Here is a 17,935-nt window from a genome sequence, read left to right as displayed (position 1 = left end):
CAAAATCAGTTCAGTGTCACCTCAGTGGGAGAGGACCTTCTACCTTCCATTCACCCACCCACCCAGCCAGCCTCCAATAAAATAAAGGAATATCTTTTAAAAAAAAATTTTTTTTCTAAATGGAAATCAGTGACAAGCTCTTGCTAAGGAATCACTATATATACACATGTGTGTATACATGTGTGTGTGGCATGTCCATACATACACACACACACACACACACACACACACACACACACCCGTACCTACTTAGAAGTAAGGGAATACAAACGCTGAACTCAAGAATATTGTTGTAAAAGTATACCCCTCACACTCTCCCCAAGCCGCCTGCCACCAAATGTAACAAGCCTCTTAGGCCCTCAGTTAAGTGGGCTGCTGGAAGTAGAGCCCATGTATTTTACCGGGTTTTGTAAATAAGCTGTCTCTCCTTTAGCCAATACTAGGTTCAGTGATGACTCAGAGGAGTTTTTCCACAAAACCTGCCACCGAAATTGTGTTTTCATTTTTCTTGCCTGGATGCAGAAGGGGAGAAAGTGGGGCAGTCAGGAAAGCGCAGGGAAAAATGCAAGGATGTTTCCAGAATAATCCTATATATAAGTATTAACTTCATAATTAAAATAGGGTTGAGGTTAAATTCAGAAAAGAATGCTTAGCAGTGTTCTGCATACTGGCAACAAGGCTTAAACAGAGTCTTACCTGTTGTACCTATCACTTCTGGCTGGGACCCTGGCTGGCATCAACAAAAGAAAATCTTGGCAAAGATCAGTGTAGATTAGCTAGGTACTATCATCAAATGACTTCTGTAGCCTCAGCATTCTGCTAGGTGCTAATAGTGCTCCTAAAGAACTAAAGATCATTGTCTTTGAGAAATTTTATGATCTATTTGGATGCTTTCAAGTGTGTTTTGTTGTTGTTGTTCTGTTTTTAGACTGTGAGGTCTTCATTTGGAAGACCAGTAAATGAGTGAAGAGTCCCCTTCCCATCCATCTCCCCAGGGATGTTGACTTTCAGGGCAGAGCAGTGAATACGCCACTGATCGCATTAGTGAGAGGACACAAACACACATAAACAATGTAAGACTAAATTTAGAAACTGGAACCTGACCTTTATAAAAGTCTCATCCCAGGGGCGCCTGGGTGGATCCGTCAGTTAAGCATCTGACTTCGGCTCAGGTCATGATCTCATGGTTCATGGGTTCAGGCCCCCGCATCGGGCTGTGTGCTGACAGCTCAGAGCCTGGATGGAGCCTGCTTCAGATTCTGTGTCTCCCTCTCTCTGCCCCTCCCCTGTTCATATTCATTCATTCATATTCTCTCTCTCTCTCTCTCTCTCTCTCTCTCTCTCTCTCTCTCTCTGTCTGTCTCTCTCTGTATCTCTCTCTTTCTCAAAAATGGATAGATAAACATAAAAAAAAGTCTCATCCCATCCTCCATACTTTACAAACTGAAGTACAGAGAGCTATGCTTCAGGTCACAGAACTAGATATTAGGGCAGAACCTCTTTGACTTCCAGCAATTAGTGCACTTCATTTCCTGCTCACTCATAAATAACTTCAAACAACTGGCATTTGCTAGTAGAATGAAGAGAAAGGCAGGACAAAGGAAGGAAATTGTTAGAGCAGAGTCTGGCAGAGACCATTATCAGTCGACCCTTGGTGTCTGAGCATCTCCTTTGCCAGAATGACAACACTGTTTTGCAAAATGAGCCTGGTTCCTCTTTTCACGCTTGGCTTCAAGACCTTTGGGGGCTCGTGCTGCCTCTAGCAGTGGAAACCCTCAGAAAATTACAAATCTGAAACATGGACTCGCAGTCCATTTCCCATTATCAGGTGTTTAGAAAAGGGCCCACTGGCCACATCCATCAAGAAGGTTAAGAGTGAGCCGTCTTTCATATGGAAGGGCTCACTTGTGTCAATGCACCAAAAGAGAGTAAGAAGTAGGGGAAGTAGTGAAATGATACATTTTACATCCAGTTACATTAAATGCCCTGACTTAATATGCCATTGCACTGATAAGCTAGAGCTTTCCCCTACAGAAGCATTTCCTTCTCTAAACGATGACAAAAGTAAGTATTTTCTTAGTGTGATGATGCGCACTCTACCGTTTCTCATAACTACTGGCTAATGTCATTTCTCCCTAATGTTAAAACAATTGAAAGTGTGACTGTGGATATTAATACTAGTTTTTCTTTTGAAAATAATGGTTTTACTGCTTTTAAATTATTTTTAAAAGAGCTACTATTAGAGATCTAACCTATTTTTATTAACCTAGTGTACAGTATAATCAGTCCTACCTCTTTTATTTATTTATTTTTTTCAATGTTTATTTATTTTTGGGACAGAGAGAGACAGAGCATGAACGGGGGAGGGGCAGAGAGAGAGGGAGACACAGAATCGGAAACAGGCTCCAGGCTCTGAGCCATCAGCCCAGAGCCTGACGCGGGGCTCGAACTCACGGACCGCGAGATCGCGACCTGGCTGAAGTCGGACACCTAACCGACTGCGCCACCCAGGCGCCCCAGTCCTACCTCTTTTAAAGGAAAAATTAAAGCATTTAGTGAAGATATATTAAATTGCCATCTGTAAATTCTTAGCAGAGTCTCTAGGAATGGTTTGGAAATTTTTACTTTTCTTACAATTAGGTATGATAGATATACTCATGAAAATAGTTTGTTGTTATTAACTTAGATATAGCCCACTGTTCATTGTTATGTTGTTATATGTGCTTAAGGGTTGATTTACATGTTGGCAACTCTTAAGTAATATTCTAAGGAGCCAAAAGTCAGCCACTGTGTAACAGATTATTCACATTTTGCCTGTAGCATGGAGTTCTCTAGATAGGTGTATAGATATTATCTAGGTAGATAGATCTAGGATTTGAGAAATTGAGTTCTGGTCCTTCATATGTCCTTTTAAAACATTAGCAGTATCTGACATGTCATTAGATAAGCGTATTGGATGTTTTTTAGAACGGGGGCAAGCCTAAACAGGAAGTGTAACAGGAAGACTGGCGGGTTCTGCTTTTGTCTTTAGCATCTTCTCATAGTACCGCTTCCTGCCAGTAAGTAAGTTCGCTGGCTTACAGACTATTTAAACACTAATGTGCACCATGATCCCCTTCACGCAGAGGGAGTGAAGTGACCCCCTTTAAACCAGCCTGTCCCACTGATTTTCTTCTCTAAGCTTTCCTCCTTGCAGATTAGCCGGGAGATACGTGGGCAGACACATGTACACGAATTCTTAATCTGACTTGAAGTAGGCATTTTGGGGCAAGGGCTGTGCTCCTGCAGACCTGCCCCTATCCAGCCCCACCTCGGCGTGCCCGTGCTCAGCATAAAAGAGCCGACCCCGTCAGCCGTGCAGAGGAGCCGTGTGCCAAGGCTGGAGTCACTGTTAAATCCAGTTCCCTCTCTGCTCCCTTCTCTGATTAAACATGGGCAGCGTGTCCGTGGCTTCATCCCAGCATGTTTCGCAGTCATCCGGAGTGCTCTCTGGTCTTGTCTTTGTAATGGCTTGTCTAAAGCAGTAGGTTTTGAAAGGGAGAACTCGTTTTCCTTCTGAGTCCCCTAGTGTAGTTATTTCCTGCCTCCTTCCCTGAAATACCGTGGGCGCCGACTTCCCCAGCCGTTGTTGAACACGCAGAAGTCACACTGCAGAAAACAATGGGTCACCACTCGACCACAGGCGAAGCAGACCTCACTGAGGAGTGTTCTTAGGAAGCATCCCGATTTCAATACCATGAGAAGTCTTTCTAAACAGATAGAAGATGTGTTCCTTAACTTCTAAGTGTTAATTGGCCTCAGTCCTTCCAGACTGACTATCGTGTGGCCGAAGCACCGTCCACACACGCTGCATTCTGGGGACTTCGTTCTGTTTCATTTCCAGGGTACTTGGCCTTCCTGGCAGCATGCAAATGGTTAAGCTTGTCTTAAGGAAACAAGCAACTTCAGCCCTCCCTCCTTCCCTTTCTCAACCAGTCCCTGGCTTCCTCTTACGGTTTCTCTCATGGCAGCTCGAAGCTGCTACGCTCTGCCCTGCCGGCATGCGCCCCTCCTTCTGTGACAGCACGCTTCCTGGCATGGGGGTCGAATCATGTCGGTAAAATGGGGTCGGTTTCACGAAGTACCCCTCATAACAGTGAGACTCACAGGACCAAAACATGGGGAGGTAAGAGCCTGACTTCTTTAAGGCACTAAATCCTAACAAACACAGAAAGAGACCGGGAGGCGGTGGGGGGGGACGGTGGTTAGGTTACTGTTTTGTTTTTATCCTTGGAAGAACTAGTTTGGATTAGTATGAAGGATGAGGGTATTATTTATTATTCAGATTTGATGAGCTTTGTGAGGTTGGAGAGCATGTTAGTTGCCGTAGATGAGTTTCTCAGCTCTTGGAGCACGCATTAGCTTTCTTGAGCAAGGAGGCAGATGCTTTTCAGTTTAACGTTTACGCATGGAGAAGCCTGTGGCCAAATGTGGTTAAGAGCGAGAAATACTTGGAAAAAACTGCATTTGCTATTGCTTGTTATTAGAATGTTACGTACGTACTTCAGCCATTACTAATTTTCACTTAGAACAGTTTCCTGTTTTGTAAAGTGAAGTAGTTTGTTTTTCTCCCTTTCTTGTCCTCTTTTTTGTGGTTCTAAAGTGTAGCAATTTGGCTCTTAGATTTTTGATATGTGTTCCGTTCGTTAACCAAGGGCCATACACGAATCAGACCTGGCCAGCACTCACCAGGTCAGTATGGTGGACAGGTTCTGAATTAGGAAGTCAGAAGGCCCAGGTTGTGATTTGGGCTGCCGATCATTTGCCGTGTGACCTTCTGTGAGTCAACAAACCTCTCCAGCCCTTGGCAGTGGAGAGGAGTGAAGAGAGCAGAGCTGAGGAGTCGGCCAGATCTGGGTCTGCATTCCAGTGGGGCCGTGGTTGGCATGTGGGCTCAACTGTAGTATTAAACACCCTGTGCCTTGGTGTCCTTGAACGTGCAGTGGAGATGATGGCTTCTTCACTGGGTGTATGTTCCCATCTGTGGTGCTTGGCGCATAGTAGCTGCTCAGAGCTGGTGTCTGTGATCCTGATCTCCTCGGGTGTACGACGGGCAGCGCGATGCCCTCCCTTCACCTCACAGTTATGGGATCAGGTGCGGTGACGCACGCAGAGGCCTTGATTCAGAGTATGAGGTGCTTGGTAGTTTGTCACAGTGGCTCGCTTCGGGGTACCTGTCCTGCAGGGATTATTTTAGATTGCAACAGCGGTGTGTGTCTATGTGGGGGACGGTAATACTTGTGGCTGGAAGCAGTTGGAGGAGAGCCCCCCCGAGGAAAGCTTCCTGCTGCCCCAGGCTGACGCGAGAAGGGCTGCTGTCCTTCCTGCTCCCTGCCTGCAGCCGGCCCTCAGCTCATGGCCTGCGTCCTCCATGGGCCGCGCTTGGGGGGAGGAGCAGCGTTCTTGGCTGCCCCACGTTCCCCTCCTGCAGCTCCAGAAGCCTCTTCCAGGTGTTGGTCCTGGGATGTTGTGTCCATCGGTCTGAACAGCCGCTGAGCAAGCCGCTGACAGAACTGCTTGGCCTGCCCAGTCTTCCCAGAGTGTGTCTCATGAAGCCCGAACGCTCACAACTTTCAAAGACCATCGTCCAGGACTGCACTCCTGGCTTGCATCCCAAACACTCGCCACGACCCACTGTTGACCACATGCCGTCCGGGTGCCCGGGTGAAGGGAAGGCTCTGGCGTCCAACTAACTCTAAACTCTTTTCTTTGGCAGGAAAAGGAAAAAGAGAAGGAGAAAATCAAGGAGAAGGAGAAAGATTTGAAGGAGAAGGACAAGGACAAGAAGACTGTCAACGGACACGCTTTCAGTTCCATCCCTGTTGTGGGTCCCGTCAGCTGTAGCCAGTGCGTGAAGCCTTTCACCAGCAAGGACGCCTACACTTGTGCAAGTAAGTGACACGCCCCTTCCTTTGAGGCACGGCTCTGGGCTTGCCCCAGGCTTCCCGCCCATCCACCCCGTATCCCTTCCTGGTGTGTGTGGACAAGTCAGCCTGTTGTGTCTGCCTTTAAACATCAGGAGGGTCATCAGCTCTCGATGTAGAGCATACAGCCTGTATGTTTTTGCAGAGAGCCCCAATCTCTTACACGCCGTTCTGTTGTCCTGGAAGTCTATGTCATCACCAAAACAGCCTCGTGGCCTCCAACTCAAAAGCCACACAGCAGTCCTTTGTCAGGCCATATGCGCTCATTTTTTGGCAAGTGTGTCGGCCATTTGCCAACATCAAGTCGTGGTGACTCCCAAGGGAAGGTACTTTCGTGGGCAGAGATGTCCCGTATTGACCTGTCGCTGACCTGATCAGAAGCACCTTAAAGCCCCATCTGTTAACCGAGTGTGGTTCCTGGTTTTGATAAGATACTGTAAGGCAGAGGGTGGCTAACTTTTTTTGTCAAGGCCCACCAGCAAGTGTCTTAGGCTCCGTGGGCTGCACGGTCCCCACACAACTACTGAACTCTGCTATTGTGCAAAAGCAGCCACGGACAATACATAAACCAGTGAGCATGGCTGTGTTCCGATAAAACTCCATTTATAGACAGGGAAACTTGAATTTCATGTCATTTTTATATATTATAAAATATTGGTCTGTATCTCAACCATTTAAAAATGTAAAAACCGTTTGTAGTTTATGGGCCGTACAAAAGCAGGCTACCAGCTGTATCTAGCAGAGACCCGGCTCTAAGGCACCGTATCTCAAAACTGTTGTCGTTAGGTGGATAGAAAGTAATCATTGCAGCGCACACACCAAAGAAAATTTGTGAGGCCGCTTGTGGCCGGAACTGACCATTCTGGAGATCGAGCCACCCCCAGGCCCAGCCCAGTCACCCCGAAGGCAGAGATGATTAGCACCGTGTGGCACCTATAACAGGTTCAGACAAGATAGTGACTAACTTAGACGCCAAGAAACGCTTCTCAGACTATGGTATTTATGACGTTTCTTGTTCTCAGTCATTTCTGTGGAATACCCCAAGGGATTTGTTACCAAAAATAATTAACTTACTGAAATTTGCAACGTTTGAAAGCTCACTTGAGCAGATTCGGAACTACTGCAGAATTGACTTCCGCTCACTTGCTTTCTTGAAGAGACAGAGTGGAGTTAAGCCAGCACACAGCCCGGCTTGTCTGCACCACAGCTGTCGTGGCTTTCTGAATGACTAGCTTTACCATCACGTCCTTGGAAGAGGACTTTTGTCGATATATCCCAAATGTTGTCTGCAGCCCTGTTGGTTGTACCGCCCTACTTTAAAAACCACACCACCTCCTGGGAGGAGCTCTTCTCGAAATCTTTATGCATCCTGTGGGCGGATCCCACACACGCTTAGGTCCTCCCGGACATGCGACTCACCAGGAAGTTGAGAGTTCCAGCGTTAGTGGTAAGCTTTATGTGACTTCTAGGAAACGAGGGGCCACCACCGTCCACTCCCCCCTGCGTGTTACTGTGGGGCCCAGGTTCTGTTAGGGCACTTCCCTAGGCCGTCAGCCGAACGCGTTCAGTTTTCTTGACACAGTCAGCTCCTTGGTACTGGGATAACTTGGTTACCTAGGGCAGCAGTCACCAAGCACTTTTTAGTATGTTCGTGCATCATTAAAACGTCTTTAGCCTACTCACGCAGGGTGTATATACGTGTGTGTGTGTGTGTGTGTGTGTGTGTGTGTGTGTGTGTGTGTACACACACTAGTTTGTTTATTTTGAGAGAGAGAAAGTCCCAAGCAGGCTCCGTGCTGTGAGCACAGAGCTTGACACAGGGCTCAGTCTCATGAACTATGAGATCATGACCTGAGCCGAAATCAGGAGTCAGACGCTTGACCGGCTGTGCCACCCAGGCGCCCCCAGGGTGTATATATTTAATGCAGGAATTACACACTTGTCCTATACCTTACTTCTAAAGAGCCCATTCCAGGAATAAGAGAAGTCAGATTTGCCATTGTCTTGTGTGCTGGTTAGCTATTCATCTTCTTAATAATACTCTTAGGTCAGTGGGTTCTTTGCAGGAATCTGTGTAAGTCCCTTTTTCATTTTATTTTAGTTGGAACCAAATATACTCTCTAAGCCCACTGCATTGAGCACCTGTGAATTTCCATTCACCACAGCGTGCTGAAAGTGAGCAGATGAGGACAGGAGCCTCTGTTACACATCCCCAGCTTCTTTCAAGTGCTCTTAACCTCCAGGGCCCTCTCGGACATATAAGCGCAACACAAAGGGCTGAGTGAGGCACCAGTACATCATCTGTTTATTAATTCTGTTTCTCTTTTAAGTCCATATAAATGAGAGCTGTAAAACCTCCCCTCCCCGTGTCCCAAAGAATCATTTTGTGTATCCCTCCTGCAAAGTGCCTGTTCTCCATTTGAGGGGCACTGGTCTCAGAGAAAAACAGAAAGACCTCGTATTTCTTGATTGACAGTATGAACTTGATATTCAAAGAACTTCATCAGTGGAGGAGACTGAACACCTGCTTTCTGCTATAAAACAGAAATGTTCAATGCAATATATTAATAATAAATAAATTAAAACACTAAACTAATACATAACCGAGCCTGCAGAAAGGAAAATCCGTGAAGAAACTCCTAATCAGAGCAATGAAGAGCCTCCCCGTCAACCGAGGACAGGATGTGTGGTTCGAGGGCACAAGGTAGGAGCTGGAACTGAGACCCCCGAATGAAACCAGGAGCTTTAAAGGCTGCAACGTCCATACTGAAGGACCTAGAAAAGCTCCACCCACTGGCCCTTCAGAAGCAGCAAGGAAACTTGCCTTCGCCCAGGGCTCTGGGTGAGAATTCTGCATTATATATGAATCTGGGGTCCAAATGCACACCATTCATACCTCGAACTAAGAAATTTTTCACAAGCGGTTTAATGAAATCCCAATCTGAAAATGATAAAAACACTAAGGAAGCTCAGCAGAAACAAATACAGAACTGAACCGTAGGGTCACCAGTAAAATAGGCTTCCCAACGGGAAGGAAAATAGTCCTATAAAGCCGAAGCTGAGTTTAAGATAAAAAATACACGGATAACACACGAGGAAGTGAACCACCATGAGGAAGTTAGCAAGTGCGTAGACAGGGGAAGATGTTGCGAATTATTAAAAAGTTAAAATGAATAGAATTTCTAATGTAGGAACAGAACAGCGCAGCTAAGGCGTAGATGTGAAAAATAAGTGAATAAAATTTCAGGAGTAGAAATAGCCTTGGAAGGATCTTTGTGGAGATTTTTCAGCTATTTCAGTGTTCCACATCATCAGTAGATTGTTCTGAATTCTGTTTGTTTATAAAGGAGGAAAATGACTTCCACTCTGTAACCTGTTGCAGTGAAAGGAGAGCTGGGTGAATATTCTAGAAACTCTCATGACTTCAGACTGAATTTATTCTTTACATTTAACTGTCAGTAATTATGCACGTGAGTTCCTTAAGTGAAGTTCTTCAACAAAGACTGGTCACCTGAACTCTGCAAAACATGGCATTTGGTTTTATGATTCATTCAGAAGCCTCCTGTCAACAAATATTTATTGAGCAGCAGTGTGTGTCAGGCACCTTTTGTCTTTTCGATTGAGTATACTTGAGGTATAACACTGGAAATTGAAGGTGTGCAAACACGTGAATTTGATACATTTATATGTTGTAATGTGATTGCCACTGTTGCGATATTTAGCGCCTCTGTCACATTACGTAATGTCCCTCCTTTCTAGCGGTTGGCGAGGGCTTGTGAGAAGAGTTCTCAAAGCGTCATAACCCTTGGTACCTACTCACTGAAGCATGATTCGTAATGGGGGAGAAGGTAAAGACACTCGATATCCATCCGTAAAATGTCGTAGATTCATCAGATGGAATTTGGAGCTGGTACTAAAAAGGGTCGGCCAGCTCTTTCTGTAAGGGAACTGGCGGCAAGTGTGTGAGGCTTTGCAGGCCTTTCTTGTGGCCGCTTGGCTCTGGCCATGGTCAAGCCCTAAGTAGTGAACGTGGCCGTATTCCCGTGAGACTCTGCCCACCAAGTGGATAGTTTGCCAGCCACTGGGGTAGCTCTGCAGACACAAACAGGCCTCCAAGACGCTTTGATAAGTTGAAAAGGCAAGAAGTAGAACTAGATGTATGATCTGAACTAACGGAAGACCAGTGAGACACTAATTGTTGATGTAAATACACAAGAATATTTAACAGGATATACCCCAAGCTGTTGACAGTTTAAAGGAAGAGACTAGGAGAGGAGAGATTAAGGGAGGCTTCAGGTTTTATTTTATACTCTTATTTAAATTTTTTAATGACTGTACTTCTGTTATTTTGTATGAGCAGAACCAAAATGCAAACCTTGGATCACTGATAATTTTAAAGGTTTTTCTGGTTGTCAGCTGGTCTCTGATGAAGGAGCAAAATATGTTGGTAGTGGATTCCAGAGCTCAACAGACAAAGAGCAGAATGGTCACCAGAGAGCAGTCGCTTAACAGAAGACTGGAGAGGTGCCCTGTCCCCACGATACTGACAGCAGCAGCTTGAATAAGAACAACATAGTTGGTTCTGCAGACTCTCAGTGCTGAGGTGTGACGTGAAATATCATCAGAAGGTTTAGGGACAGAACCTGTGTGGAAAGGAAAACCTTTGTTGAAGACCCAGAGAATTTTTTGCATTGTGCTCTAGGGAGGAAAGGTAAGAACCATTGGTTTATGGCTGCAGTAGCGGGATGGCTCCGGCCGTGACTGGCTGCCGACACCTTTGTTCAGTGTAAATTTGGAACGGAAAGGTTGCCTGATTCATGTCCAGGACATGTTTTGTCTTCTACTGTCCTTGGCTTTTGTGTCTGTGTTCTTTCTAGGTTACAGCAGTTGACTTTTATCCTCCTCGGCTACATTAATTCTTAGCCTGCGTGAGACTGTGATGACTCAGGCTTAAACGTGCGGCTGGCATAGGATCGATTTGTCAGATAGAAACATCTGCCGTAATGTAGGAGGGTGCACCTCTTTCGACCACAGGCGCCCTAGACCCGTTTTTGTTTTCTTGATGCCTCTTCCTGTTAGACACAAATAGAACTTCTCTTTGCTGGACTCCCTCCGTGAGGAAGCAGAGCTAGGGTTTCCTGGACTGTTGAGCTGCTCACACTGGTGGGAGAGCGTGTGCTACAATTTCTCCCCGAGAGGGGGACCTGGGACACGTCTTAGAAACGTCTGGGGCCCGAGGACCCCAGAGCAACCCATGAGGAAGAACTAAATGTAGGAGGAGACTCGTGGACTTAACTTACCAGCCACAAGTCCATGTAGTAATTAGTTGAATAGACAGGGCAGTGGTTTTCAGGATGTTTTTTGTGGACTGTTTTGGAAATTTGGAAATTGGAAATTTTGGAAAATTTTGAATATATACATGCATATATATCTTTTAGACTAATTTTAAACCTGCATTAAAAATCCATATGCTAGGGACGCCTGGGTGGCTCAGGCAGTTAAGCTTCAGACTTCGGCTCAGGTCACGATCTCACGGTTTGTGAGTTTGAGCCCCGTGTCACGCTCTGCAGTAACAGTACAGAGCCTGCTTGGGATTTCTCTCTCTCTCCCTCCCTCTTCCTCCCTCCCTCCTCCCTCTCTCTTTGTCTGTCTCTCTCTCCCCCCCCCCACCTTCTCCCCCTCTCTCAAAATAAATCAACTTAAAAAAAAAAAACCACATGCTCAAAAGTATAACCAGATTTTAACATCAACATACTAACTTTAGCTATCAGCGTATCTGTTTACGTTTTTCCTTCTGTCTTTAACTAACTGAAGAAGATAACGTGATTGTGAAGGAAGCCATTTTTAAACTACTAATATTTGAACCTGCTTACGTATATGAATGAAGATATTCTCTATATTATGTACACAAAACTAAATACAGGAATAAACTAGATGCCCAAGTAGTCATGTGAGTTTTACATATCCTAGGCACCTCTGATTTCTGACTTGGGGATCCATTAAAGCAGCTTCATTGTTCTCATTTATTGACTTCAGTGAGAGTGTTAAGATCGTAACTCAGCCTGTCCTAAATATTTTACATTTTTGATGGCACATAATATGACAGTATTTCACTTAAGGCTTTTTAAAGTAGAAAACCGGTAAAACACCAGATTGGCTACCAGTTTTATGCTAACAGTGTTTACAATGGGATGGGACTTTTCTGGATTGAACCTCTTTGGTTTAACTTGTAAACTTTAGCATTAAGTCACCCGAGGAGTCTGTTTCTTCTGGAAACAAATTATTTCGTGGAGCCCAGTGTGTCATCGCTAGAATCTTCTCTGTTTGGAGGGAGGAGGAGCATCAGAATGTCCTCAGCCAGTGGCTCTTTGATTTCTGGCAATTGCTTGATCTAACTGAAATGTCGTAAGTCATCTAGGCTCCACCTGCTCTGCAAAGACAAGGGGAAAGAATGATGTTTTTGAAGTTTAAATGGGAAGAATCAGACAGCAGAAAGGAGCAGTTTGATAGTTTCCCTCATGTGCACCTAAGCTCCAAAAGTACATGTTTAACTTGCATACCGGCCCTCCTCAGAAACTTCGGAGCTCTGCACTCGGCTCCGGGAGAGTGTGGAAGTGGGCTCAGCGTTTGGTGGTGGCATTAATATTTGTGTATGACAGTGTGCAGCCTGCCACTTAATTAAAAAGGGGGGCTGCGGATCAAGGCTTGAAAGCAGAGGAGCGATATGTGGTCATTTTCCCAAGGGAGCAGACGTAATCTGCTGATTCTCTCCAGCTTCCTGAAGAACAGAGCCTGCAGTGAACGTTCATGTGTGTGAAGCACCATCTGTTATCTTAGTAGGAAGTGGAAAAGATGAGTAACTTGGGGACTCGGAATCCTCTCTCCCTTTTCTCCATCCCCTCCCGTGCTCAGGATCTTCCCAAGAACCTCAGGAAACGTAGCATCCCTCCAGTCCGTCACTTCCCTCCCGGTAGCTTTCCTTTTTGGTCTAATATAACCCTCCTTGCTGACCCCTGCAGCCTCACCCCCGGGCACCTGCTTCGTCAGTTTTGAGTCGTGGTTCAGAAAGATCAGCCATGTCACCCATCGTAATGAAGGAGGATGGTGGCCAATACTGATGGGCTCCAGTGTTCCAGATGTCATCAGTCCCTTTAACATATCCCTCTGCGTGCGTATACTAAGTGATTCAACAGGACAGCACGTTTTCAACGTTATCACCTGCTTTTGACTCTGCTGAAAGACACCCGAACCAGTCTGTAGTACATCCTCATTCTGGGTGAAAGCTTGAGTCCCTTCCCGTGGACTTGCGTGGAAGTGGTCCTGATCATAGACACCAGAAACGGCAAGGAGCAAAGGCTCCATAATAGTTCTTTGCAACCTGCTTGTGGCGGGAGAAGAAGCAAGGACTAAAGCCTCCTGCCAGGACTGCTTCCAAGTGATTCCGCCCAGCAGAAACCTGGCAGGTCTTTTTTTCTCAGCCAGAATTCACCTCTCGCTTTAACTTTAACAGGGAAAGGAAAGAGCGTGTTTCCAATTCTTACTTCTTCCACTCCGTAAAGCTTCCCTTGAATCATCAGCTGTTCTTTCCAGCTGCCACAAATACTTTGGTCTTTGGAATGTGTGGTGGAATCCTTCGGAGTAAGGAATTCATTAGGTTTGGGTTTCAGATCGTGTTAGTGGTTCTGTTTTATTTGCTTTAAACAGACGTACGATGATCTTGAGATGATTGTTGATCTATTTTCTGTTGTGTTAGCAGCTTCTGAGTACTTTTGTGGTAGGTTGTTTCTCTTGATTAAAAAAATAAACAAGTAGATCAGCTGGAATCAGAGTAGGAAACATGAGAGTTCAGAATGCATGTGATGGTCAGATTTTTGCTTTGGATTTTCTCCAGGAAGGCAGCTCTCTAGATACGGTTTTCTGGCATGGAGAGTTCATTGCTTGTGTGACATAGTAAAAGAAATTTATTGTTTAGGGAAAAAGAAGGTAAAAAGAAGAGCCTAAATCACAAAGTCAGTTCTTATTCAAGCAGAGCCCTGCATTCTGTTCCATTTTTGTTTACCAGTGTTCTTCTGAAAACTGCTGTTATGTGAGCCTCTCACCTGAGATGATTTGGCTCTTTGTTGTGGCTTTCCTCTTGTTCTGTGCATCAGCTCTGTGGTTATTACATCGGCAAGGAAGAACATTTTACATGCATTGTAGCTAATAAGCTGCCATCAGTCCAGACCACGGTGTTTCACACGCCCCAAGGATTTGAAACAGACAAGTTGCAGAAAGCACTTTGGAGCATATATTTCTACATTGGTTCATACCTAAATAGTTTTGTTGTTGTTGTTGCTGTTGTTTTCATTGTTGCTTGTTTTGTTTTAGTTTTCCTGGTTAGAGTTGAAATGATAGGAGGAAGTTGCACATTTCTGTCCTTAAAAGTGACCCTTCAGCCTGCTCCTTGAGAAGGATCCAAGACTTTTCCCCCGGATCTGTGTCTGTAAGGCAGGACTCTAGCGTGTTCCCTGAGGATGATCAGTGGACTCAGGGTGGGAAGGTCCCTCACCTCAGAGCTCAGCTTAAGAAGGCCAATCCTTTAGGGGTGCCTGGGTGGCTCAGTCGCCTAAGCGTCCAACTTCCAACTCGGGTTTCAGGCCCCGCATGGGGGCTCTGTGCTGACAGCTCAGAGACTGGAGCCTGTTTCAGATTCTGTGTCTCCCTCTCTCTCTCTCTCCCCCTCCCCCACTCTTGTTCTGTCTCCCTCTGTCTCAAAAATAAAGAAACATTAAAAAAAAATTACAAGAAAAAAAAAGGTGAATCCTTCCTGCCATAGCATTCCTGTGCCCAGACCGTTCTGTGATTTCTGTTCCATTTGGCATGGTCATTGCTCTTATCCTTCTTTAAAGCTGATTTTCTCAAGCTGGTCTCTCTGACAGGTAGTTTTTGGTTTTTCTGCTGAAAGAGAAGCAACGTGTAGTATATAACAGTTCACCCCAGACCTGTGGCGGTTGGTGACAGAGGTTTAAAAAAATATATATATCAGCAGAGGATATTTCCCAGTTCTGTGGGTTTTCCTTCATATTCTTTTGTTTGATGCCTCTTGGTAGTGAAAAAAAAAATGTTATTGTTGAAGCCTGGGCCGTTTGCATTTAAGTTCAGAGGAATCTAATTAGGCGTCGGCACTGTTCTCGTAAACCACCGTGCTGAGACCTTTTTTTTTTTTTAATAACTTTGGAAAATGAAAGCATATTACTTACTGCTCTTAGGAAGTCTTTTTTTTTTTTTTTTAATAAATAAATAAAAGGCCAAATAATTCTTTGATCTCCCTAACAACATGGTATGGTTTGTGGCAAAGAGCTTGACTCTATTAGATTTATCTTCGGCTCTTGTGTTCTTGGTAATTGTCTGTTTTCCGAAACAGAGAGTAAGGTTTTAACCTCATGACTCTGGCTGATGTCAGTGGGCCAGAGTTTCTAAATCACCCCCACACACCACTAAAATGGACTGTGAACTGAGTCCAGAGCAACTTGGTAACAAGCTGAGTATTTTCCAAGTGGGAGCTTGAGTATGTTAGGCAGACGGCCCTGCATGAATTACTGATCGCTGAGCCTCGCCACCCTATTACAGGGCACAGTAAAATATCAGCCAGGGTATGAGTTTGGGGAACTGTCTCAACTAAGAAAGTGGGGGAAAGTTGTCTTTTAGATGTACATTCTATTACGGCTGCTCTTACGTTTCATCGGTTGGAGTGGTCTTTTAAATCTCAGACACCGGCCTGAGAAGTTGAATATTGCTGAAGTCTGTTGAAAAGTGATGGCACCACCCCCCAAACCTCCCCCAAAATCGTCTTCGTTTCGTTCTTTCGGGAGATGGACCTGATCAGGGAGAAAGGAACAGGCAGGGTGCAATTTGGAAACCAGGATGCTGATGGGTCACTTGTGGGTCAGAATTAGTGGCCAGTCCTGAGGCACATCCCATCCCGTCTGTTGCCCAGAGATGCCAGAAACCTTATGGATTTTCATAAAACCAAAGAAGAAAATGTACTTTTGTAACTGGAATGGAAGATAGTAAAAGCTGATTGAAAATTGTTTTTACTTTAGCACAACTATGATTGACCTTTTTTAAGGAATAAGGGAGTGTTTTCAAGGAAACTCCAGGAACTTTGAAGGATATTAAAATGTGTTAACACTAGGTTTGGGGGCTTTGGTTTTTTTTAGATACTAGTACAAAATAGTACATCAATGATGTAACACCACCTGTGGACTCACTGCTCAAGTGAAAAATTAGTAACATTTTGTTATATTGCTTCAGATTCTCTCCCAGTTGTAAAGAAATAAACCAAGAAAGTTGAAAACTACCCCCCCCCCGCCCCCCCCCGCGTTTTTCCCTGCCTCATCCGGTGCCTCTTCCTCCCTCCCCAAGGACGGGCACTATCATGAATTCAGTGTGTATATAGTCTGAATTTCATCATTTTATCTTCTACGTCAACAACCCTTAAGTCTTTGTAGTTTACATAAATGGCCCCACACACTATTCCTCATTCTGCAATTTGCTTTATTCTCCTCAACATTAGATCTGGGGGAGCCAGAACACTGAAGCAGCTTGAATCCAGATCGCTGACTTAGAGCTCTTGTATGGTGTTCCATTTTATGAATCTCTCAAATCTGTCCCACTACTAAGTCACTTGGGTCATTTCTCTGTTATAAGCAGGAGTACACGGGACATCATCACCAGGCTGTCCACCAGGAAGGGAATTGCTAACTCATAAAGCGGGCACGTTGTCAACTAGCTGCCAAATGACTCTTCCAAAGTGGAGATGCCAGTTTCCAGATGCCGGGGCAGATGCTGAGCGTTCACACATCACCGTTTCCCACCTAGAATTGGCAGGCTTTTATTCTATCCAGCCTGGTTGGATACGAAATGGTGTTTCTCTGATTTCTGGAGAGGTCAGGCACCGTTTTGTGTGGTTGAGTTGCCTGTTCAGTCTGTACAGCTTTTCTTTCTGTGTCTTACTGTTTTGCTAACGAGTCTTTTAATACTTTCAAGCTACTGTTATTGTGTGTGGCGGTACATTTCATCGTGTTTCAAAATGCGTGGTTTTCCTCGTCTGTAACATGGGCTCGTTAGTTTCTGTCATCTGGAATCCTTGCACGTTTTCTTTTGTCTGAGTGGAATGGAGTGAAGGAGAGGCTCTCTTTCCTACACAGGGCAGGGCCGGACACACGGGATTAAAGAAGAGGTGTGCGAAACACTCAAGCTGAGCCAGGGATGTGTGAAAGACGGAGGGAAGATGGCCAGGGGAGCTCTGAAGCCTTTGCGTGAAGAGCCGGCGGCTCATCTGGGCCCTGGAGCCGGGTGGCCGCGTGCTCCCGGCCTCTGCATGGCAGGCGTCCCGAGTGAGGCTGGGGCGCGGGTGGGCGAATACATCTGTCTTGCTGGGAAAGGGCTGCGGGGCTTGGCCTCCACTGCCATGTACGCTTCTTGCTGTGGGGCCGGCAGCGTGGAGCCCACCTGCCACCCTCTTGAGACACCTGGTGCTCCTGTGGGCCAGCAGCTGGGAACAGGGGTGTAAAAATTGTAAAACACAAAGTGAGACTCCCTCAGGGAGCTTTCTGTCCAGGGGACGAGTGTGTCCGGGACAGCACTGTGACAGAGGCGAGCACAGAGTCCCCCCAGTGCAGACGTGGGGACTCTCTCCTTCCCTGGGGGAGTCGGAGAGGACGTCGTAGAGCTGAGTCCTTCTAGCCCAGTAGGGGAAGGGACACAAGTACAAAACACCGTTTTCTATTCAGGGCCCACAGGCATGGCTGAACCTGGTGAGGGGCTGGACGTTCAAGCAATGCGTGGCGGGTCCCGTCAAGTCAAGCCAGAAATACGATCCTAAAGGTGACAGGGAGCCATTGAAGAGTTTTCGGGAGGTGAGAGGCAAAAAATTTAAATACAAATCAATAAAGACGTATGGTCCAGCCTACCTGTTGCCTCTTTGGCCC

The 17,935-nt window shown here is 45.6% G+C and overlaps 1 protein-coding gene across 5 annotated transcripts in view; it reads left to right on the top strand.

The window, feature by feature from the left end:
- AKAP13 (A-kinase anchoring protein 13) overlaps positions 1-17,935 on the top strand; it is a 329,213-nt gene that overhangs the window by 273,688 nt on the left and 37,590 nt on the right. For all 5 annotated transcript variants that reach the window (XM_053223592.1, XM_053223593.1, XM_053223591.1 and 2 more), the window contains one exon: positions 5,756-5,930. In XM_053223592.1, the coding sequence (XP_053079567.1) occupies positions 5,756-5,930 (175 nt within the window). The remainder of the gene's footprint in view (positions 1-5,755; positions 5,931-17,935) is intronic.

This window comes from Acinonyx jubatus, chromosome B3 (assembly GCF_027475565.1).
Source record: "Acinonyx jubatus isolate Ajub_Pintada_27869175 chromosome B3, VMU_Ajub_asm_v1.0, whole genome shotgun sequence".
Taxonomy (NCBI): Eukaryota; Metazoa; Chordata; class Mammalia; order Carnivora; family Felidae; genus Acinonyx; species Acinonyx jubatus.
The sequence above is the reverse complement of the archived record's forward strand: the minus strand, read 5'-3'. Positions and strand labels throughout refer to the sequence as shown.